Raw genomic sequence first — 25,863 nt, forward strand, 5'->3', positions numbered from 1 at the left:
CACAAAAAGGGGCAGAGCCAATTTTATGAATATATAAAATAAAATACTTCATAAGCCTCTGATGAAAACTGCACATGCTGAATAATCCAAGAAGTCATCAGTGAACATTGCCTTTAAAAGGGGTGCCTTTTATCGAACTGCAAGTTGAAGTTTTCAACTTTCCTCTTTAGCTGTAACCTTCACATGCTACTTTACAGTAGGACCTTCCTCTGAATTTCTTGCCACGTGCTTTTAAACTAGAAAACTTGCTTCTTTACCCACGTAGCAGTGCTAGCTTAAACAGCACATGCCTTGACTGCTCTCCTGTGCTAGCACCAGGGCCGGCTGCTGGGCAACAGCACCATGCAGCTGAGCAGAGCTGCCAAGGACACCCCATGGACTGCAGGGAATGAAACTCTTCCCTTCTTCCAATCCTACACAGCTTTCTTGCTCTGAGCAGAAAGCCCAGATGCTGAAAAAACTGAGCACCAACAGCATACACATTAACAAGTTCATGCAAGTGAAAGTGGTGAAACGCTAAAATCCGTTATGCCCAATATTATCGTCACTAAGTGCACTCATAGGCCATGATTACTAACCATAGCCTGTTAGGGCAGCTATACCTTTCTCTCAGGACAGGTATGGTGGTAATACCAGGTATGTGACTAGGCAGGGTCACAGCACAGAAAAGCAAGCAGGCTTTTATATGTTCTGTTAGCAACGACAGGTGGCATTCGCTCTAACAGCACTATGTTTTTTTATTCTTCAGTTTTACCACTAAATCTGTGCACTCTTGAGAAACTATTCAAATTTGTATCTGTAAAATAGCAACAATACCCATCTCTGAGGTGTTTCACAGTGAGCTCTTTATGTATAAACGTGGTCAGCACCGGCAATTGCAGCTTCAACTAACAGTAACTGAACTTTCCTGCAAACCTCAGTGTCACCAGCCTTTCAGAAGGCAGAAGCTTGAACTGAAAGAAACCCTGACCTAAATCACGTCCTACCAGGTTCTGGACAGAGCAGCAAGGTCCAGGCTGACATGTGACTGGCTAAATGCCTCATTAGCACAAACAGAGGAACCAAACTTCTTATTTCTGATGAATTTGCCTAGAGCAAGAAAAAATTTAGCACCCTGGCAAAGTTTCTGCTGGTTTCAAGAAGTGTTTCCAACAGGAAAATTTGTATTTAAACCATAGTAATATGTAATAATCTTTAAGTTTCCCAAAACTTCATAATTACCATGGCTATGTTTATACTCGACTATCCCTGTATTTAGGGCCTGGGAGGCAACATAAGCCTTGAAAACATCTGATTACACACAAACATTCCTGAAGAACTACTGCAGACTTTACCAAAGGACAAAAAAATTACATTTAGGAATGAGTCCAATTTTTTTATGTAACTGCCTTTGGAGTTTAGCTTGAATGTTTATAGAAATTTTTAAGAGCAAGGAGCAAAAAACATTCAAGAGCAGTTCAGACTAAGTGTTAAAAAATTAGGATAAACCCCAGAAGTATGTATTTTATGAAATTATTACCATCTTGTCTTTTTTTTTTTTAATTCAGCTTTGATCGTAAGTACTTTCAGTATCCTGTCTCTCTTGAGATTTAGAAGAAAAGGGTTTCTGTAGCAGACTAAAGACCAGGTCATATGCTTTCATCTTCTTGTATAGCATGCAGCTGATTTTAGGATCTACTTAGTCCTGATATAGGTTCAGTAACTCAGTATTAGGAGGCAGCCAGTCATTACACCTTACAGCTGGCAATTGATGGTGATTGATACAGAACATCACTGGAAATTTCTCTTTGTTCTGTATTTCCTAATATATCAAGCCTATTGAGGGTCATTGTATTATTTGCACTGGGGCTATATGGAAGCCTGAAGTTCGTTGAGAACCTGATTGTGCCCATGGAAAAAAAAACCCAAAACCCAAAAAAAACCCAAAACAGAAAACCAAACCCATAGTGACACAGTCTGTGCTGCACAGAGAAGTCATTATGAAGGGATGGAAACTGATATGAAGGGGTTTTAAGCCCTGCTACCAAAATGATTGAATCTCAACCATCAGATATTCAAAACATCTAAATGGTGACAAGACCTGTATAGCAGCCATACCCACCCCACTGAATTTGGCACCAGAAAAGGTTTTTCTTTTAAATCAAAAGGTAAACACTCAGTCATTTAAACTAAGCTACAAATCAGCCGCCAGAAAGAAAAGTGCACTACATAAAATGAATCTTGTACAGGTATTATCAAACCTTGACCTTGAGTGGTTCAACAAAAAAATTAAATTTACTTTTAAGGAGTATCCATTCTGCAAGCTATGCAATATTCTATTATTTTAAAATAAATTTTCTATGTATATTTTTACCTTTGGTTGACATTCTACAAGCCTACACAAACAAGACATTCAAGTACAGTAAATGATGACTAGGTAAATTTGACTGTTGAATTCACCAGGAAAACCTGAAAATTAAAAAGCTGCTCAATAACACTATCTGTTTTTCCAAATGTAGCTTTACTCTATCTAGGCCACCAATAATTATGTACTCAAGTTTCACTATATTTGTTGCACAGTGCCTAGGACAATACTACAACAGACAGAGGGCAAAACGAGAAACATTGTTTATTCTGTGATCTTACCTGTAGCGCACTATTCAGGAAGCAACTGTTCTGTCCTGGTTCATTGCTGAGACCTTTACTGGGTGCTATTGAGGTGGTATTTCGTGGAGTAAACATGCCCTGTACATTCCCCCGACCCACAGAAAAGTAATTTCTTTTCCAAGACATCTTCCAGTTTCAGCTGTAGAAAATGCAGGTTTAGGCTGGCAGAATATTTGATTTGATCAGATCCTTCCTTTCAAAAAATTCAAAACTGGAACAACATCCAATCCTCTTTAAACTATAGTTGAAACAGTATTTATCCTTTTGCCAGGACTCAAGGAGTTGGCTTCTTTTAAATCCAGTCTGGGATGCTATTCTTCATTTGCTGCTAACGCATGCAAAAACCTCCTTTACAAGCAGCCACATAGACCATTTGCAAAGGGAAGGAATCCATGGTTGTGCAAGTTCATGTTATGCTGCTTCTCCCTCTTCCAAACAGGCAGTAACTTCAGAGAACAAATGGCAAATCAAGGAGGTCCCAGACTCAAGACAAGAAAAACAACAACTTCCTCCCACACCCCCAAAAACACAGCTTCTGTAATCCTTCTATAATCCTACTGCAGAAGATGGGAAAAATCCAATTAGTAAGGGAGAAAGAAACTAAAACACAACCTTGGCAGCTCCCTTTCAGTTACATCTATCTTGAGTGACGAAAGAGACATTATCCTCACAGGGGAAAAAGAAGTAACTCCAGAACGTGAGAGCGAAGAGCTTTAAAGAAGCAGAAAGTCTCCAATACAGTTCTTCTAATTCTGCATGCGGTCTTTAGAAACTTCTTCTCCTGATCCTCCTTTTGCAATCGGAATGCCCAGCCGTGCCAGAAAGCTTGAGAGAGAAAAATAATCAAATGCTTGCGTCATTTAATTACTCTCTTGGTTGTGTGGTGTTCTGCCAAGACCAGTGTTGCCTCACCTCCCACAATACACTGAATCTTCAGAGACAAAGCAAAAAATGTAAATGTTCCTCCACCCAAAAAATAAAATAATATGGAAAAGAACAGAGGATTCTGAGAAAAGCATGTAAAAGCAAGGAGGCTTGGAGTATGTTGGAAGGGTTAAGAAGGAAACTAGATTAAAAAAATAAACCACAACATTCAAGTGAACCCCATGGCAGTAATCAAACATATATATCCTTTACAATCTTGTAGTGTTATTTTTTTTGACGTATCTTATTCATTCAAATGACTACACGAGGATTTCTCATTCTATGAATAGATGTTAACACATTCTCCACCCTAGAACTGGGATTTTGCACTGAACATTGAAAGCACAAGGCTCATCCCTGACTCAGCAACCCACAGCACTCTCCAGAAAAAACCAGTCTCCAAATTTCCTTCATCAGAAACAATGTGTACCTCTAAAATGCTACTTTAGCTAGGTACTTGGGATATATGATGTCTTATAAAAGGCATAGAAGCTTCTGAAGACAGAACAATTATTCAACAGAAAGTGCTCTTCCAACAAGTTCACGTTTTCCCTCATCTCACAAGAAATTGAAAAAAAAAATTATTTAAGAAATTCCTAGAAAAAGGAACTACAAGATTCATGGCAAAACATTTTTTTTTAAGTTCTCTCTAGTGTAGTCCATCCATATTTATAGAAACTTGCCCAGTATTTTCCAGGGACATTCCTAATGACATCTAGAATTATACCACTTTTGATACACCTAATAACAACTGAAATTACCTATTATGGCTGGTATGAGCAAGATTACTCTAATCCAAGTGTACTTAAGTATTAATTGCATCATGAAGTCACTACAGAATAGACATACATAGGGTTTGTCCATCAGCAAAAAATTAACAGAGAGTATAATACCTTACAAAGATACCCTGGGTATCTGTGAAGGCATGTTCTTCACCTTCCACACAATTATAAATTCTTCATCTCCTGTCAAAACACAAAGAACTTCCAAAATACCTGCAAATGCGTTACAGCAGCCTAACACATTCCCCACTAGTAATACTTCATTTGTACTTCTGTTAAACTCATTCTACAAATGCTAATGAAGTCTCAGCATTGCTGTAAGGCAGGCAAATATCTACACACAGATGAGTAGCCGTCTTGGTTGCCAGTGTGCCATGCAAAATTTCAGATGTGCTTGCAAGCCTGCAGACACACACCATTACCGTGCCTGTCACACAACATTCCTGAGTGCTGAACTTATACAGGAATCATTCCAAAGCAATTTCAGCCTCAGCCCCCTTTCTTTGCTCAACCCCTTAATGAACCATGAGCCAACCATACTGTGTGAGCTATTCAGGGATCAGTTTAGGGACCTCTGTAAAGCAACACCACTTGCAATAGGTGCAGTGGCTAAGCCTGTGTTGCAGACGGAGCGGAGTGCTGCATGTAATGAGCCAAGACAGGCAGGCTCTGGGCTGCCTCACAAAAACTGCTGAGCCAAACACTCAGTCTTCTTTCCACAGCACCTACAAAAAAAGAAAAATACAATCCAAAACATGCCCAGGATGCACAGCTGAGAGCTGCACCTATTCAGTGGACTTCAAAACAAGATTCTGCTCTCAAAATGGGCTGTAAAACTAACTCTTGAGAACTTTTTGAGCAAAGCTGCCTCAGATATGACAAAGTGAACACATTTTCTTTAGTTTATTTTTATTTTCTTGGAACAAAATTCAAGACTAGAGGCTTTGCAGTTCACCTGTCATTGCAGCAAGACTTTCAAGCTGGCCCAAACCCTCACAGTAACCATGCAAGCTTGGTACCTGCACTGCTTCTGCACAGGCTTAGCAGAACTGACTTACCACGTGTTCGCCATGACTGCTCACAGGAGCACGTTCAGTTTGCTCATCTGACTACACGGCCTTCGCAAAACTAAGAACAAGCAAAAAACACTTAAGCTGGTAACCACCCAGTTAGGACAAAACCAGATCTCCAGATCACAGCTTTGCACTGTGCCAACCTGTAAAAAGCTTACCAACAAAATACAACAACTCAAACATTATACAAGTGTTTTAATAAGAAGTAAATAAAATAATAAAAATAGATAAATAATATATAATAAAAAAAGCAAACCCGACATTCTAGATCTTCCTGCTGCTTTGTAGCAGCTTCCTTCAGGAAGGCGGGAGGGCTCCCAGCCGCAGAGACAGGCTCAGCAGATGAGAGAGGCATGGGGCATCACTCCAGCAGCACAACCCCAGAGCAAAGCTGACCACGGTTCAACACATACTTCTGGCCTGAAGAAACCAGAGTCTGTCCTTTGACAGCAGAGCACAACATGCTTCAAGATGTACCACCAAAGATTTCTCGAGAGCCTGTTTATCCCTATACTCCTTTGCTAAATCAATCATATAGAAATATAACATTTCAAGTTGCATCCTTTGTTCTCTGGCAATGTCCCACTATCACTGTTCATTTTGGGGGGATGAGGGTGGGGGGGTGCGTGGAATGTAACACACCTCTCACACTGCAGTCTCATGTAGCCAAACATTTTAGGCTATTGCTTGAACCCCCAATCTAAGCACGTGACTGAATTAGAACAACCCTTTTTAGGAACAAAGATGCTTCGATATAGCAGTAGGTATGGCTGAAACCACCAATTAAGTATTTATCATACTATTAAATAAAAGCAGAGGTCTAGAAGTTAGTGTCTATTACTTACATTTCTGAAAAAAACTTTCAAAACACAGAACAAAGTAAATGCTTCAATGTGTAAATGTGTCTGATTTTAGAGAAGAGACTCCTTGCTCCCAAGATCCTACCACCTATTCTGATGGTAGGGAGAAGATTAATGGTGTTGAGGGCAAATCATGCCTTCACATGCTGTAACACTTCTGAAACCTAAAGAGGTGAGAAACCGCTTTGAAATCACTTACTCAAAGATCTTTTGGTAAAAAAAACCAGGCAAACTTGTCGAAAACAATGGATTTTATTTAAAGTTTTCACCCAGATGGCTCCTGAGACTCCTTCAGTGAAGAGGCCCAAGAATAATCCCATGGCTGTTCTCAGCTAGAGGGAAAATTTTCAGAACTAGAGGCTTGAGAACATACTTTATCCATGAACCTGCAATTATGAAAGTATTTGCTAATTTCTGCAGGGATTAAATTATATTTAATTGCAAGACATCAATATTACAGTCTTCATTTAGTTTAGACATCCCAAAAGATAGTCAGCTTTGCAAGTCGGTTTAAATTCAATCTTGAAGATAATGAAATAAAATAAAGGGGTAGAAAAACTTCCCAATACCAAATAACCATGAGGCTGGATGAAGAAAAGAGTGAAGAGTACAGTGACCTGACAGAAGCAAAAGGAAGGATGATTTCCACCTCTTGAGGATGTCTCTTCTTTTTGAGATTCTTAGCTAGCCAGAAATACGAGACAGATTTATTCAGTCACCTAGACAATAAAGTACAACTATAAAAAGGTAGACTTACATTCATCTCTATTGCTGAGAATTTTTTCACAGTACAAATGGGACAATAGAGGGGAAAAAATTTCTGCTTTATGCATGCATTTTCTCAGCCTTGATTTCTCTGCTGGGAAAAAGGGGCAGGGAGGAGTCTGTAATACTTTTGCTGTCAAGCTTGCACCCATTTGTCAGTTTTCCTCTTAAAGGAACAACTTAATTACCCAGCTCTGTGCTACCTGTACCTACTGGGTGGAACCAGGAACTGACAGCACCTCACGGTGCCACTGGTGCCCACAAGAGACTCATACTGGTCTTGCTTGTTTTCCATGTGCTATTGCACAACTCTCAGTCCCTGAAGTGTTGTAAAGTTAAAACAAAGCTTTGAGTACCAGAGACCTTTTGGAAAATAGTTTGCCAAGGTTATGATAAATACTCTTTCAGACACCAGAGAAATCCTTCCACTTACCGGAAGCAAATTATCCGAATGTTTGGCTAAAAGCTGCTGATAAAGACCATCAAAATGATCTTGGAGTGAAGACTAAAAACACGTTTCCCCCAATCCATGGATGTTCCTCTTCAGAGAGTACAGGTACAGCAAGCCTGATCAAACACTACAGGTTTCTCCAGAAGACACAATGAAGGCCATTTCTGAGAGATCACCTCAAGCTAATCCAAACCAAAACTGAAAGGACTAGACAGAGCAGCAAGCAAACTAGCATAACAAACATTCTTTTTGGTCACTACCACTGTATTTATACAGCCTACCAACCAATAGAAGAAACTGTAGCCAAAACACTGATGAGTCAATCGCCTTTTAGGAACACATTTCCCCAAAGTGGTAATGTTGGCATTTCTATAGGTAACTTAATGCTTCTACAGTGATTGGAAGGAAAAAAACTGAACAATTTAATGAAAAAATAATATGTTTTTATACCAACTTTTCAAACCAACAACCAATAAACCATGAAACATGAAAACCAACCCACTCTACATTCCTGTTAACTGCTCAGACCAACAAGAGGTGTGGAGAGACCACATTCTGCAGAAACACTCCAAAGACTCTGCAAGCTGCTGGGGTCAAGTATAGCTTTATACTGCATGAAAATACTCTTTATAGCAACCTTCTCCAACTTCCTTATCCAAAATGCTTGTAGGTTTTATAAAACTCTGGTGGACTGCCTCTTAAAACAGTGTAATGAAATCTTGCAAACACTTACCTAATCTGAATCATTTGATTTTAAGCCTGACAGTCAGCCAAATCTATTTAAAGAGCATCTTTCACAGTTAAAAAAGAAACAAACCACAAAACCAAAACCCAGCTGAAAGCCATTGGCTTTGAAATGCAGAAGATTCTCCTCCAGGGTTACAAAGTCCTATCAGTCTTTTCTGCAGCCCTTTCTGAAATAAGGACATCAGCTGATAAACACCTGTGTTCTGTGCTAACTTACAACGACACAGACTTTTGTTCAGAATAATGGAAAAGTATGTCACTTATCCTATACGGCTATTGAAACAGTAAGGTAGCTGTGTCCAGACTTTCATAAAACAGTTAAGACGACTCAAAATATCCAGCTGCCTCTCAAAAAATGAGAAAAGCTATTAAAAGCCATCTGGTAAGGAGCTCCAGTACAACATGACAATTATTCAAAGGCAAATTATAATTAAAAAATAAACAAAAAGTCTAAATGCACAACTCTCAATATCTGAAGCCAGCATCACAGCCTTTTCTGATCAACAATAACTTAATCTGAAAGATGATCTAGAAGTTTCTAGAGTAAAGCATGTCTTCTCAAAGACTGCAATTGATAAAAGCACAGTGTAGGACAATCGAGTAATAAAGGGCTTCTGTTCAAAGAAACAATGAGAGAGTGGAGGTCAGACCTAGAGATGCAAATGCCACATTATTTACTTTCTGTGAGGCTTATTGCCAAAACACATTTTGCTCCCCAGATAAAGGTTCTACTGATAGAAAAAAACTGTTGTATTAATAACCACTGATCTCATGCATCACAGTACTCTCAGCAAATGCATTTGCTGTGGAGGTTACAAGGAATGGAGGCAGACAAACCCACTGGTCCTACTTCCAAAATCCTTTGGAAGTGGCAGCCACCTTTGTATTACACAGCCCTGTTTTCTCAGCAACTTTTCTCTTGACAGTTGAAAAGGCAAGGAATAGATATAAAATTAAGAAAGTCTGCCCAGACCTATTCAAACCCTTTCAAAACCATCAGCAATCCCTTCAGATTTACTCTTCACAGTTCTTCAACTCTAAGACTGCTGTACATGATAATAAAAGCCTGCATTTCAACTCACATTTTCCAAAGTGCTTATCCTCAAGTTTTCTGTTCCTGTCTACATGAAATCTAAGTTTATTCTCCCAAGCCTATATTTAAGAAACACCCTACCTTACCCTAGGTTGGTGCTGGACATTTCTCAAGGAAGAAGTGTAGGGTGAAACCAGCTTTCCATCCCACTCTACATGGAACTTGCAGAGTTTGGATAAATAGGAAAAACACAGCAGCTTCAAATGTTACGCAATTGTTCAAAAGCAGTTAAACATCACTAATCAATCCTGTGTAACACAGAAAAACATGACAAATAGGCAGCTGTCAACCATATGGTGAAATAGACGGTTCTGGTTTGACTCCAGCGAAAGCTCAGCCAGCCTCCCGCTACCAGTTATTCCCTTTCTGAATTTTTACCTTGACTTTCCAAAGTGGAGTGTCCTGGGATGATGCTATGAAGCTGCTTTATTCCTTGACCATCCGCTCAATGCCCAAGGATGCTGTGCCTTTAAGATGGACCCGGGGGCCAGAGCCACGGACCTGAGGGGGCAGTTGAATGGTTCAGCCCAATGGCTCAGGGGGTCCCAGCAGGGCTCGGGCTCGGGCAGGAGTGCACCGGGAGTGCTGTGCTGTTTTTTTGGTTTCTGTTGTGTTCTGGCTAGCTGGAAAAAGGTTGTTGGCTTTTGTTGTTCTTTTTCCCTTCCCTCCTCGGTGGTCCAAGGAGCCTGCGGGTGGCCCTGGCCGGGCCCACGGGGTGGCCCCGGCTGGTCCGAGCCCGAGTGTCTGTTCCCTCTCTGGGAATTTGTTGTATTTTGAGCTTTTTTTTTACCCCTGTTCTACCCTGCTTTGTTTGGCGTTAATAAATTGTTTTTTCCACTTTCACTTGCTGTGACCCACTTGTCTTATTGGTGGAGGAAAAGGGGAGGCCCTTTTCCCTTCGGAGGAGACACTCATCCTGGAGTGTTTCCTCCTGAAGTTTTGTCTCCAAAACCAAGATATGGAGCTTCAAGATGAATTCAGTATTTGATTCAGTCTCCAGATACAAACATTTTGATTGCAAAATTCTGTATTTTACAGCCATCAGCTACTGCCAAAAGAATTCATGGCCCATTTTCATATGGTACCTTATTAACAAACAATCTCATCTCTCTTCCAATAACACCACTGATCCAAAAAACCCAAGAGATTTGTACTCTGGCTTGTGAATTCCAGCCCAACAATGACTTAAGACCCCTAGAAGCTTTCAGAAGTAGTCAGCAGTATTCAACAACATATGGCTTAATGACCGATAACTTTCTAAATCCTAAAATCCTGCTGCCATTCTTTTCCTGACCTTGCAGATTTTCACTGCTGAACACAAAAATTTTTCCTCTTCAGTAACTGCTACCTTGTTATAACTGTGAGTTCTCCTGTCAATCTTCACACCCCTTTCCTTGCTTAAAACAGAAGTCGGTAGCAATCAACTCCCAAATCATACGCTGTTCACATTACAGCACCACAAACCCCTCTGTTTCATTAAACTCTCTATAAAACCAACAATTTCAGATATGTTTGAGTGTGGAAATACACACATCCATACAGAATAACAACCATAGGTACACAAGAAATAAACTTTGCAGGAAAATGGACAAATGAGCAGAAGTCCAGCACCATTAGTACTTTCGATATCAAAGGAAACACAATGAAGATTAAGCAAAGGCAGAAACACACAGAGTAGCAACAGACTTTGACCAAACAGATGGACACCATTTGGGTGGAAAAATAGGTCTTTCTGTTGATGTGTTAAGAATCTCAAAGTCAAATACTGCAATGCACTGTTCTGTCCAGGTAGTGCTCAAGGGGAAAGATGACACCCAGGGCAGAAATCAGTTTCCTCAACACACACACATAACAGACTTTTTGATAACACTGGCTAGTGAAAACTTCCACAGAGGGTGGGCAGACAATTCCCAACCTCCCTTGTGATCAACAGCTGGGGCCAAATAATATATTTGTTAGTAACATAAAAGCACCTATTCCCTCCCTCTTTTCTCTTTGCTCAGGACAGTATTTGGTATGAAAATAATAGTTCTAGATTAAAGTATTAGTTAATTGTACTTTGTGTTTTATCTATACCATCATTACCACATATCAAGGCAGATTATAACTCTCACGTTCTCGACAGACTAATAACATACCAAGGTGCAAAATTAAAGCAGTACAGAGGAACTCACATAAACAGAGAGTAAAGGCAGAGTGAGGAGCAGTTTATGGTGCCTTTGCTGGGTCCCAGTATTAAATGCTTACATCATTTTTTTCCCGTTTTGCTAAAACTGACAAGCAGAAGGAGCGCTGCTGCACTGCAGAACATGATATAGATTCATATTTCACATAAAAATATAAAGCAAATGCTCCCAGCATCCACAACATGCTGATTATTCCTCTTTTTTTAAACAATCATCTGTGCTGTATAGCTATAAATAACATTTCAGCAGAATCACGAGTGCGCACACACATGCATAAGCTGAGTTTAAGATCATTAGTATGTAGTTTTAGAGGAATAAGTATAACTAATAAGAACAGGGAAACTCATTTGTGCTTCATCTGGCGCTGTACAGAGAAGCATTTGCCGTGAAACCCATTGAAGATTTCAGAACCTGAGTAGGAAAAACACTTGCACACACCACAAGAAAAAGCTTACTTAATCAGAATATCCCAGATCCAATGGCAGTTAATAGCATATGGAAGAGTAAAACAAACAGGTTGGGGGAAACATGCCATGACACCATACACCTCACCAACAACCTGGAACAGACAAGCAGGGGTAGTAGAACTATACAAGTAGGAGATCAGCAGAAGAAACATCTGATGGATGCATTTAGGGAAATCAGAGGAAAAGATTGTCTCTGCAAGCTCATGAGTTGGGTCCTGTCCTTTTCTAAACATGAAGCACACAGACATGACCATATCTCAAGCCTTTACAACCCAAACTAGCAAACAAAGCGTTTGTAATATGCTGCCATGGCTTCCCTGTGGCTCCTGCACCCCAAGACTAGACCTGGCCAACTGGTCCATTGCTGGCTGAGCCGACAGCCATGGACATACTGTGCCTGTCCCCAGCTGCAGACTCATTCCACCATATGACCTTATGAAGTAAAGAGCCATTTTGCAGGTCTCTGTGTGTTTTAAAAAGAGAGGGTAATAACAACTTAATGCACAACAATCCTGAACTCACAACTAAACATCAAACACAGGCAAAATCATGAAATGGTTCCTACAGACACAGGAAAGGAACCCTTGTATAACAGGATGTGCAGTTGCCTCCATTACCTGAAATTTTACTTTCACTGAGAAGCCCCTTACAAATAGATAAATTGCTTGAATTCTTCTGGTATAAAACATCTTCTGAAAGATTGTAAAAAAAGCCTTAAATCCAAGTTTAACCAATCTCACAATGTGAAAATTGGAGTAGATGGTTCAAACAGGCAAAGGATATTTTCTTTGTCATACATATTATACTTGTCAAACATTTCAGAAATTAAAACATTAGAGAATATGCACAGCATACGAAAATGAAAGCTTCATGTGTGCAAAGCAGATTGTTGTATAAGTAAGTTTTCTGAAATACAGATCTTTCATGTTAGAACTAATAATAAGGTGAAGCCATGAGATTGCATAGGAACTTTCACAAAACTTTGGCCTCATGAATTCAAATTTTTATTTTACAACTCAAAAAAACTGGTTCTCTAAGTCTTAATAGATGCTACCATAAGAAACAAATTCCATATTGATTTAAAAAACTTATAACACTCTTCCCATGATTTTAAAAGATTAAAATCTGTAAGTAATCTGCTAAGGAAAAAAAAACCCAAACAAACTGCTGTTCATTTTATAAGATGCAGAAACAATGACACAATTTCCTTCTATCAAAACCAGGCTTATGGAGATGATGTTATTGTTTTCATTCAGAAAGGTTATTTTATCTTCACCAGAAAAGTACTGTGAAACTACCAAATGCAAAAGGGATTATTTTGTGTCCTGCTGTGGCCTGGAGAGATCCACAAAGCATGAAAGAGACTCTTGTTAAGCACAAGCAGGCTCTGTCCTAATGGGTCACAGAAGCAGAAGCTGTGCAAATGCGGTATAATACAAGCTGAACAGACCAGTTGGGTGTTGGGGTAAGAAAAAGAAGAATGATGTCAACAGCTTTGATTATTTTTTTTCTCTGCCTGGCAATAAAATGACCCAACTGAGTGGCACCAGAAGCTCCCTACAAAAAAACCCCACCAAAAAAGCACAAACTCAACTAAACAAAAACCACAAACCCTCTTTCCTCCCCCAAAAAACCAAAACATCCCCTGGCCAGAAAAAAACCCCAGCCCCAGGAAGCACTCAAGAGGAGGTATATACCCTGAAAGGGGCCTTCCCACATTATTTGTGGGTTGTTCACTGGAAGAAGATCATGAAGAGGTGGGTCACAAAGTTCTTCTCTTAGCAACTGAAGAAACCTGTTAAAGATAAAATTAAAACAGAATTCTGAAGGTCCCCAGGAAAGTTATAATACATTTAACCAACTAGTACATGTGGAAAGGAAAACATCCTTAATGAAACTTGTTGCTGTTGTTATTTTAAAACAGAATGACAAGGAGCAAATTTAAGGATACGTACACATGCCTTCATACACAAAAAGAAGGCCTGTCCTAACAGGGCTGCAAAGTACCCAGCCAACAAATTTTGACAATTAACAAAGGTTAAAGCCACTAAGTTCAACACTGAAAGAGTAGCTAGAGAAAACTGCAGTCTAGCTCAACATCAGACAACAGGATTTCAGCCTGTACTGTAACAAAGAAAAAAAAAATTTTAAAAAAAGTTTACTTCAGAAGCTCAGTTTAATTCCTTTCAGCAGTAATTCAACTTTTTCAATGCTGCTGTAGGTCTGAGCTCTACAGAAAAGCAAGCAGTTACTTCTTTTACTCCCCCAAATCTGATCTCGCACTGGCTGAAATCACTTGTGAAACTGAATACAACCCACATACCCTTTAAACAGTGACTCCCAGGAGTGCTGTACGGTTAAGCACAAAGGATTACACAGCTTCTGGCTTAGTCCAGCACACAACACATGAAATTTAGAAAGCACAGCTTCCTGAACTTGTATCTTATATTCTGTGTTCATCTTTTTTCTTCCCCCGTAGAGAAGAATGCCCAGCCTACAATGATGTGTGTCACCCCTTAGGCAAAGTGCCTTAGGGAACAGCACTGGAGCACAGAGAAGCTTTGAGAAAGGTCTCAGGCAAGAGACAACAGCGGCTTTAGGGGTTCTTCCACTCCATCACACACAGTAGGGAACAGGAAAGCAACTGGGTCTCAGGATGATAACATTTATGTAAGCATTTGGTTTCTGGCTTCTAATTATGGGTGTAATTCTTTAAGAGTGTGGCTGCGCCATGTAGCACCCCTGGGGGCAGGGGTACAGTCCCATCCTGCCCTCTTGGGGAGATATTAAGAGTGTTCAAAGATGAAAGCTCCAGGGATTGTGTGGTTTGGCTGCTCTTCAATAGCACAAAATTTCCAGTAAGATATTTGGGACCACTCAGTGACTGACAGGCTGGGAAGGCAAGACATAGTTGGTAACAGGAAACTTGCACACAAGCCTATTTCCATTTTGTCTTCCCAAGATTTTTTTTAAATTTTCTCTTTTTACAAAAGTAACATTTCTGTTATTATTGAAATAAAATTTGGCTTTTTTGATGTTCAAATCCTTTCAGTCTTTTGGGAACTCACCACAGCAGAGGGGTTAGGCACCTCAAAAACTGCGGAGGTCTCCATATCCTGCCATGGCAATCCAAGATGATCTCTAAGGCTTGCTTCTTCCTACAGGCTCCAGTACAGGTTACACAGTCAACACTCCCCACACCAGGATCCCCTAGAGCTGGTCACAGGACAGAATTTTCACCTTCCAGTTGCACAGCAGTCACATGTTGCCCACACCTTCTCTTGCCAAATCCTGTTAGTGCAAGACCAGCTGATATTGCTCCAGGCTCGCGTCTACAAGCATTGTAACGCTGTACAATAGAGCTTGTTTCCCCCAGAATTCCCTAGACAATATGCTGGCAACACAAGAAGCTGCTGAAGAGATGCAACTGTTGTGTTAGCAACTTGGTGCAGAAAAAATTTCAGATCCAGAACATCAGCAAGGCAATAAAAGGACAAAATCAAACACTGTCGTGTTTAAAAGTCCTCTCCCCTCAGAATAACCAGGCTTCAAGAACAATCACCTGACATCTGAGAAAGCAACATCTGTAACAGCTATCCTTATCAAGAAGGGTTACCCACATCACAATGGTATTTTCAGTCATGTCATTACACCATGATAAATGCTTTTTTGAGAAACCATTTACAAAATTTTCCTTCAATACTAGATGAAAGCGTTCAGACACACTGTTACTATAATTATTATCCATTGCTTAACCAGCATTACAGCAAGTCACACTTCCTTATACACACACCTGTAAGGGAAACAGGAAAAAATAAGAATATTTTATCCAGATTAAGAGTCTATGCATCCTTCCTCTGTGATTAAGAAAATAAAATAAATCACGCACATGTGTGCATGCACACATGCAAGTAAGTGGATGATCTGAAAAAATCTTACATTTCTCGTCAGTCAGAACTGAAGTCACTCCATTTGAAGTTAAACTCCAAGCTTGAGACAAAAAGTACAGTATTAGATGCATTTTCTTTGCTAGACTAAAAAGAAATTCTTCCAGCTTTTTAGCATTCTCATTTTTTCCCAGTACACCTAAGTTCTCCAATTCCAATATACTCTGGTGACCCAGGTAGTCAACAATTTAGGACAGCAATACCCTCTTGTGAAATCAAGTACATGAGATGCTTCAGAAAAAGTTTGTATAAATAAGTATGGCACTACACATCAATTAAAAAGACTATTAATATGATTACATCAGAGCCTGAATAGACACAACTGGAAAATGGATGAAATGACATGGCTGTGATATAGGATTCTTTGTAATCTGGTCTCACATCTTACATCTGTGTCAACTTCCAGGAGAAGCATCAACTGAATAACATCAGTTGGAACATGGTAGAGTTAAAAAACTGTCATACTGAAAAAACATCTGCCAAGTGCATTTGTTTCAGCTCTCTTAATTTTGCTTTTTGATTATGTTTATAGCTATTCAGAGGGGCAGTATGAGCAAAAATTTCTAACACATCACTTTGACTATATCCAACTATTCCCCCTTCCCATGGTACATCAGTCTCCCTGCACTCCCTTCTAAGGGCCCCCGAGTCTAGCATAATATTGACTTTCACATTTCTATGTGCATTATTAAATCCTGCCCCAAAAGTTGATGGTGCCAGTCTTCAACCAGCCATTAGTTACATTATAAAGCAAGTGCTTCTGTTTTCTCTCCCTCAGAGAAGATGGAAACATACCAAAAATATCTACAAAACTATCTGGTTATCCTCCAAATCACTCCTTTCCTGCCAAGCATGGAGAAGCACAGCAGCAATGCAGCAGGTGTGCCAAAACCATTGTTCATCCTGACAGCCACCACAGTCTGCTTCCTTCACTCCTCAGCCTGTTTGTCATGTTTCCCAGGCCTTAAACAGAGAACTCTTTAACCTGGAATCATCCTGTTTGGGTTTTTAAGACACCTAAAACTCTGAGACCACTGTCATAACCTACAGACATAACTACATTATAAATTAACAACTTCAGAAAAACAAACTCCTGCATGTCCATTGCAACACTTCTCCCTCAAAAAAAACCCGAGAGGTTTCCGAACTGTCAGTTACAATAACAGTAATAAAAAAGCCTACGGCTTCTCTAACTCCCACGAAATACAGTGTTCTAGAAAGAGGATGTATCATCTCAGACAGACAACCTACCTCTGAGAGGAACCTTATGAAATAACCAAATGAAGCCAAGATCTTAGGGCCACCAGAGTAGTATGAAGAAGGCACTTCTTCCTCCACACCAGTGCTCTGGGGCAGGCAGTTCACACTTAGGCTCACAGAAGCAAATTCGGCTCACAAAATTAGCACTTTTGGAGGGATGACAAGAGGGGAGGAGTGGGCTTGCTTTATTTCCTACTAGGTTAGTGACCTGAATCAGCTTATCAAGAAGTTATAGTTAGGGCAAGGAGAGCGGGACTTCATCTTCCAGGTATGGATCAGATGAATCCTGCCTCTGAAGACTATAATCAATGTCTTTGTAATTCTGGTCTGTTTTATGCTGCCTAAGAAGTTATTCCTTCAAAAAAATTTGGAATGCCTTAGAACTGGCAGAATGCTTATTATACTGAACGACAAGTACTGGAACTGATATATAGATTATTTCCCCCTCCTTCACCCTCTCTGATGACCAAGTCTAGAACTGGACTTAACATTTTATGGAATTAAAACTTCTGCTTACTGTCACCAAATACATCAAAATAATATAAGGGTTTTGGTTTCTTTTTCTTTCAAATCTAGAAATTTAAACAAATATGTACTTTTTGCTAAGCTGAACCAGTGAGAAGTATGAAACAGTAGTGATAGACTTCAAACAATCACAAAATTATTACTAATTTTGGAAACAAGACATTGATAGAAAGCAGGGGACCAGGAAACCAACTAAAGCAAGTTGACTTTTATAAATCAGCACATTAAAATAACAGAAAAGTTCTGCATAAGTTTAGTACCTCATTTAATTATCAACTTTCTTACACAGAATTCAACAAGTAGAGGGAAGGAAAAACACAACTAACTTATCAAAAAAGCAGTCTGGAGTGCTTCTGACTACGTAATTCTTACACTGTAAAGTAAGTAGGATGGGAAATGAACTGCCAACATCCCTTTCAGCTGTAACAATTGATATGATGAGAAGAGATTCTGACTGGCTTTATCTTCAAATTTATCACGGATACTACCACATACAAAAAGTTATGGTATGGTGGACCAGAGGCAGCTTATGGCTTAGAGAGTGCCTTTCACAGAGGTAGAACATCATAAATAAAATGTAAACATATGAAACACCATTAGTCAGCAGGACTGGAACACTGAAAATGATGATAAACATATGAATAATGAACTGAAGCAATACTCTTTCTTTGTATCTTACAAACAAAAGCCAGAAAACATTGAAAAGCATTATTTTCTATCTTTCAGTATCACATGTTGGAGAGAACTCCTATGACAATTTGAATTCAATCAAAAAAGTCACATCACAGTGGTGGTGATGCTGAATTAAAAATCAGAAAGACCTACCTTCAGAAACTACTTTCTATTTATTGTGTGAACTTCACACTGGTATCACAACAGAAGCTGGAGATCAGAGCAAGTTGGGAAAATTGAGGACTCACTGCGAGATTAACTGCTCTGAGTAATACTTGCACAGAAAAATTATTTAAGGGAGGAGGAAAGAGCTAGAATAGCATGGGAGGGGATAACCTGCTGTTTCAAACAATAGGAAGCTGTTAAAACAAAAAAAACAAGGGCCTCCCTAAGCACAGGAAAGTCTCATTTGAAAAGCATTGCCCCCACTGCCACCTACCAGGCAGGCAGCTCTGACAACAAAGATAAGGCCAGAAGCCCGGCCCTGCTTACCGACAACTCCCCTCGGACACAGGGCCAGGCAAGAAGGAGGAAAAGTTTTCCAAACCCTTTTATAAAAGACCAGCCTGGGGGCAGAGAAGTGGGAGACAGGGCTGCAAGGACTTCATTTTACAGCAGCAGCCTGCCTGTGCAAGGCAGGGCTCCCCTCAGTGTGACAAGTGAACTGGAGAGGTTCCTGCAGACTCTGCAGTTAAACATCAAAGATTGTTTTCTCGTAGGACAAATTGACAACCAGGAGCAACATGTCACCATTTAACAGAAAAAAAATGGAAAGGACTCAAAAGATGGCTTCAGTTTTGGTCCCTCAGCTTACAGCCCTGCAGTTGCAATGCAAACTTAAAAGCAGTTTTTCAAAGAACAATTATTGCAGGACAATTCCTGGAACCATCCCCTGTGGTTCAAAGCCAGCGATACAGATCACGGAAAAAAGAAGTTTGTTCAGAAAAATGGCTTCCTACCCCCAAAACCTCCCATAAGCTCAGCAGTAGCATTACTACATGATTATTCCCAGACACTCTTACAGTACAGCTCCAGGACACGGGTGCCATCTGCATTCAGCATCAATTTGTTCTTCTAACATGGTCATGTTTAGAGCAGAGACAGGGAGACTTACTGTATATCCAAGACCAAAATAGCTTTAAAGAAAATTTTGGTTATGTTACAAAAAAAAAACCCCAAACCAATGCACACCATTGTCTTGCTGCCCCAGCACAATATAACTCTAACAGAATCAGATTGAAATATAATAATGCTTTGGAGCATACAAGGAGTTGAAGATACTATCCCCACCGGGACCATTTACCTAATAGAAACAAACAATGCAAAAAGGAAGCATTTGGAATACAATTAAACTGGTTTGCCTTAAGAACAATTTAGTCTTGCAGGATAGAAGGGGCTAAGCCAAGTTTTAACTATGTCTTTCCATAATGATAGACTTTTGGAGAGACAAAAATAGAAGAACAAGAAAGGAAAAAATACAGCAAAGGCACAATACTCTAAGCAGTTTTACCTCGTGATGCTTCTACACAGCTTTTTAAAAAAGATTTAGTGTGTGCAAATTTCAAATAAAGTAATTTTCTAAAGTGCACTGACAGTGCCATAATTGTGAACAAAAAACAGTCCAATGTTCAGTAATCATGCTGGGCTCAAAACCTCCTCCACAGCTGTGTGTGGTTAAAACAGCATGTTAACTCCGTAGCACTCCTTCCTCAAACAGCTTGTATCAAGGAAGCAAATCACTTAAAAACACAATTTGCAACACCAACACAGACGTTTTCCAGGCAAAAGCAATATGTCAATCCTCATTTTTAGCATACAGAAAAAGTGACCAAGCCTTCCAGGTGTCTCACACTACTACTTGGATCTGCATGTTTACTCTCAAATACCTGTAAAATTTTACCAAGAGTTAGCAAGTCCATTTGTTCAAGTGGCATTATTTCCACAGCTCAATGACTCAAGGTTGGTATGTACCCTTGCAGAGAAAACACCGGTCTCTGTACTCCTTTAGTCCTCCTCCTTCCAAAGGACAAAGCATTTGCCTTTCCTCATCAGACACAAAATCCACAAACATCTCCCATGACTCCACTGACTTCCTTGCTGAGGTGATGCTGACCAATGCTCACAAAAGGGCAGGAGTATCTAAATCAGTAACATCAAGACTTTTGTAGTACTGATTTTTACAAATTCCAATTTGCTTCAGCCTCAGTTTCCATAATTTTAGAACTCTTTGTCAGCTTTTTGATAAAATGCTTCAGGTGACCACACACACTTGAGTAACTACTAGAAAAATGGATCAAATTGTGGACATTTTCAAACACCTGCTTTGACATCATTTTGCACAGTCCCTCAGCACATGGATAGCGGAGACTATCAGTTACCTGCCTAAACAATAACCAGTTCTTCAACACTTCAGTGCATGAAGAAAGCATGAAAATTATTTCTAAACGCTCTCTTGAAAGCAAGATCAGTTCTGCTTCCATCACACCTAAAATTAAAACTTTTTAGAATCATACAGCAGCAGAGGACAAGTAAGTGTTTTTACTACTAAAGCAAATCCCTCTGCATTAGACAGAAAATTAGAGCTCACTCTGCGCTGATGAGGGTCAGACAGTTCAAACAGCAAGCAGGGCTCCATGCCTTGAACAGAAGCAGGGGGACAGGTCCCCAGCTGAAGAACAACAGCACTGCTGCACTCACAAAAGAGAGCTTTGCCAAACATACCAGCTAAGAATCTGACTCACTGCCACTAAACTAAGAAAGAATTCAGAGCAATTACCACATTTCTGCACAGAACAGGAAAGGGGGGGGGGGGGGGGGGGGAGCATTTCAACTCTTCTAACATCTCATCTAAATTAGGACAGCACAGCAACCCTCAAACTGTTCTGGTCAAGTACTGCAGCCCCTAGGGCAACTGGGACAGCAATGCTAGCAATTATACAGCCATCCACATAGCTACCTCAGACAGAAATGAGGCAGGAAAACCAGGCAAACGAAAGCAAGAGACAAGCCCAAAATCTCTCTCTCTCTCTGCCTTCCTTGCTTTTCTGCTTTGGTTCAAACATCAGCAATTTGAAGCAAATGTATTTGCAAATAACCCCATCTATTAGAAGCATGCATGCCTACAGCATACCTTCATGGCTGTCAAGATAAAGAGATATTGTCAAGCAAAATGACAGAAGCATAAGTCAAAAAAAAATGAAGAAACAAAGTATAGATGACAGAGCTGAAACAACCATTCTCTTAAGATTGAAAACAGTTCTTTTCCCAATGTCTGCAGAGTCATATGATTTTGGCTTCCTTCTGCTGTTGCAGATCTTCTAGCTTCCTACCTAGCAAAGGCTATGCTAGCCCTTCCTTTCACCTTCGTGTAATTTTCCACCACAGCACTCCCACTCACAGAGCTGTAAATGTCAGCACACTTAGCACAGTTTAAATACTGTAAGTTTGTCTACATGGAGAAGTTCGTCAGGAATAAATGCTACACGGTAAAGATGGAGTTTCTGGACTGCCAACAAAGAAGCTGGTTGCAGAAAGTTCCTGCTCGCCTTTCACAGATCAGTTCTTACTGTTCTCATCTGATGCTCTGTTCTGCAGGTGGCAGCCAGTGTAGGACCACATTACAAACTGCCTCATAAAAATAATCTGGGTTAAAAATAACCAGAAAATAAAAGTATGAATTTATAATTTCAGTTATTCGAATACAGAGCAGTCCTGCAATAAGCACTTGTAACTAGCATAACACAGACCAGCAAGCTACAGTGGGGTACAGGAGCAGGGAAACAGTAGTTACAGCAGCTTCTTTATGAGCTTTGCCAACAAAGTCAAGACACCATGTACATGTACTAGTAGATGCACTCATTTCTAGCACAGGTAACTTACAACATGTTTTATGATACAGCTGTGCCAATCTGACAGCTGCTACCAGGGTGGATCTGTTCACCATCATGTGCCCCTTCCGCTCCCCTTATGCTAACACAGGTAAGTTTGCAAAATGACGCATAATAGGGTGGCAAGTTGGCAAAAAACAACTCTACCAATGGAAATTTTATTTTTTCATTAACTTTCTCACCCAAATGCAGAAAAGTAGGCCTGGTCACTTCTTGACAGTGGCCTGAAGTTAGATCCTCTCACGCAGATAACAAAGCTGCCCCTCCATCTGCAGTCAGATGGCTGTGCAGCAATCGGGAACACAGACTGAAAGTGCAGTTTCATTTAACTGAGGAAAACAGCAGACTGTGTCAGTCTGTTTACTTTCCCTAGCCTCATGCTTCCACTGCTTCCAAGCACTGCACTGAGCTGTGAGCCACTTGCAGGAGCCACTTCAGCCAAGAGCTGAACAAGGAGAGAGCAGGAGCACCCAGTCAAGACCCAGCCAACTGCCCTGTCCTGTCCTTAAGCAGCCACAGATAAACTGCACTCCAACAAAGATGAGTTCAAAACAACTGATGCAAATTAAACCTCCTGGTTAATCTTTTCTAGCTTCTTTCTCTTAAGTAAGTACATTCTTCTAGAACACTAGTTTTTAACTTGGAGAATGCATCCCCTGGACTTTTAAGAAGTCTGAAAACAGGTGTTTGCCCTCTTCATTGAAAACCTTTGAGGTCAAAAAGTTAATTCGGTGGATAGAAAGCAGTGACCATCAATAACTTCTTTTTTAGGGTCTGAGGAGGGTGAAGAAGATGGGTTAAGAAAGAGAAGCTCCCACATCAGCAGTGCAATTTTCAAGAGGATAGAAAAAAAGACAATTAAAAAAAAAAAATCTAGTAACAGTCTAACAAACTTTAGGGCAACGTGTTCAAACATGCTGGGCAAATACATATGCTGTACTCAGCTGACCTTTTCCACATGGCAAGACAACTGTTTAAATAAAGTCTGGGGAGTAGGGAGGCACAGTGAAATCTTGATTTTCCTTCATCAACATAGTCTTAGAATCAAATGGACCCATATTAAAAAAACTAATAAAAATCCATTCTGTTTTCTCTTACCGTCCAAGTTACTTTTTTATTAAAGCAGGCAATCCAGAGCTATTCAAGTAGCTTGTAAATTACAAGATGAGCAAAAATCTTTTTTTGCCTTTTCTCATATAAAAGAATAACCAAACCAAGCATAGTGCTGTTTTGGTAGCTACCAAAAGAGAATCAGAAACACATTTCAAGACTACTCAGACATTGACTAACATGAGGTCAGAGTTTTTACGCCTCCACTTTCCTTCAGCCTCCCAATGCTCATTCTCATCCTTGTGCAACCCTTCAACATGGCAACACAACAACCTGGTCAGGGTAAACAGCCGCCAGGTGGAAAGACAGGCCAGGGTAGTTTCAAGTCAGATCTGTTCCTCAGTATTCCCTCCATAGCCCCCACAAGCATTTTTTGTATGGAGTGACTTAGGGTGCTAGTACTGGTTAAATTAGTTTAGACTACATCTGTTTGAACAAAATCTAAAACAAGCTTTTTAAGAACAAGCTTAGGAGCGATGAAGTGGAAAGCATTCCTTCATAGGTAAAGTCCAGTCCTCACTATCAAGAGTACTATTGTCATAATTCCATTCCAAACCTTATATTTGACAAACAAATCTGGCTCATTTATAACTTTAAGAGTAAGAAGTTGGTATGTACACTCAATATTTTCCACTTAATTGATAAAAGCTGTCTTAGTTCTTATGTATATGTGCTATGAGGCAGCATGCTCCTCATTGAAACCAGTCTTTCTTTTGGCAGATGATACAAAAAACCAAAAAAAAAAAATACTGTGAGAAAAAACAAAGTGTTAATAAGCACATTACTATGAACATATCCTGCTAGCAATTTGACTTTCTACATCTAGGAACTCTAAAGAGTGATTCAAACTAGTTTTACCTGTAGCACTGGTAAGTCTGGGAGACTACAAAAGCCAGGGTTTAAAAGTTACCAAAGACAAGCAAGAATGAAAATACCACAGATGTAACACCACAAATAACTGCACTTCTTGTTTCTACTCCCTCCTAAAGCCACCACAAAAACAAGAAAAGCAATTCTATTGCATATTTACTCCCAGTGACTGCCAAACACAGTGCACTGCATTTAATCCATCCTGCTTTTTGTAACTTCCACCTCAGTAAGTGGACCAAAGCCAAAAGAATGTTTTATAAATATCCTATCAAAAAGAGATGGCAAAAGGTCTTCTTGACTACAAGACACCAGGTTATAGATGCCTGTTAATCAAACAAAGCACTAAACTAAATTTCTTGGTCAAAGCATGAGCACATTCTTTGAATGACTGTGATGCCATGCTGGGTCCAAAGCCAAAGACAAGTCTCCCATCATCTCTGCAGATGGGAAAGACACAAACACACACACACACGGAGTTTCATGCCTTAAGAGGTATGGTACAAAATCACTTTCCTGTAGAAAAAGGAATTTCCTGTGGTTTAAATATGCTCTCAGGATATTTGGAAATTAATTTATAGTTCAACTAAGTTAGGAATCAAAAAACAACTTTTCCTACATAAAGCACACATATGGCACAGAACCAGCATAACTGGAGTGATAAATCTGTATCCACTCTTCCTACAGTCATCAAGAACTTACATAATTTTGTGACCCTAAATTACAGCACACAACCTGTAAACCTTGAATCTTAGCAATTCTGTGGTCCTTGACAAAAGGCTTGCAAGAAGCCTTGAGAAAGAAAATTATGCAAGTTTGTTTCACCTGCCTGCATCAAATAAAACCAATGCTTTTCAGCCTCTTATCTGATATAAAAAAGGAGAGGACAGGTTGAAGGTGTAAGATTCACTTTGGAAACTAACTTGCATCATTGTGAAACCCAAATGAAAGTAAGCTTGGCTGCATTACTTTACTTTTGTATCACTTAATTTAACAGAAAAAACAAGATCACAAAGCCATAGAGAAAGTAATGAGACTCCTGAAATTTTCCCTTACACAGCTTCACATCCTGCATTAATTATTTTCTGTTCTGTCTTATTTTTGTTCTATGACTGCACCTTGGCAGACTGACATGCAGCCAGGATGCACATATAGCATAGAACTCCCAAGAGCATTTAAATCCATGCCACAATACCAAAGAGCTGAAAACAAAAGTCAGTGCCACACATGATTCTGGGAATCATCCCAATCACTATGGGGGAATCAGTTATTTTAAAACAAATTTTTATTTGCAATTCATAAAACTAAGTCCTCTATGAAAATCTGCCATTAGAAAGGAGGAGTAACAGCAATTCTTAAGTCAGCTTTCTCTTCACCTTGAAAAATTTCCTAATAATTTCATTAGAACAGCCATTATTTCTCAAAACTTCACACACCTACAAAAGCTGTTGGAGATGCTTACAATTCAGTGACTTTTTCAACAGTATACACAATCACATGTTATGATGGGTATTTTTTATTTCACAGCCATGGCAGTTAAACTGGCTTAAGATGCTAAAATATGAACAAGGAGGGTAAGAAATAGCTGATGACTCCCAGAG

The 25,863-nt window shown here is 39.7% G+C and overlaps 1 protein-coding gene across 6 annotated transcripts in view; it reads right to left on the reverse strand.

Moving 5' to 3' along the window:
- The window catches only part of USP54 (ubiquitin specific peptidase 54), a 94,472-nt gene that overhangs the window by 44,223 nt on the left and 24,386 nt on the right, over positions 1-25,863 (reverse strand). For 5 of the 6 annotated variants that reach the window (XM_048311855.1, XM_048311856.1, XM_048311851.1 and 2 more), the window contains exon 2: positions 2,626-3,471. In XM_048311855.1, the coding sequence (XP_048167812.1) occupies positions 2,626-2,772 (147 nt within the window). In that variant the 5' untranslated portion in view covers positions 2,773-3,471. Of the gene's footprint in view, positions 1-2,625; positions 3,472-4,463; positions 4,709-25,863 lie in introns of those variants that run through there. The other variant, XM_048311854.1, reaches the window with a different exon arrangement.

The sequence above is a fragment of the Corvus hawaiiensis genome, chromosome 8 (assembly GCF_020740725.1).
Source record: "Corvus hawaiiensis isolate bCorHaw1 chromosome 8, bCorHaw1.pri.cur, whole genome shotgun sequence".
NCBI classification, from domain to species: domain Eukaryota; kingdom Metazoa; phylum Chordata; class Aves; order Passeriformes; family Corvidae; genus Corvus; species Corvus hawaiiensis.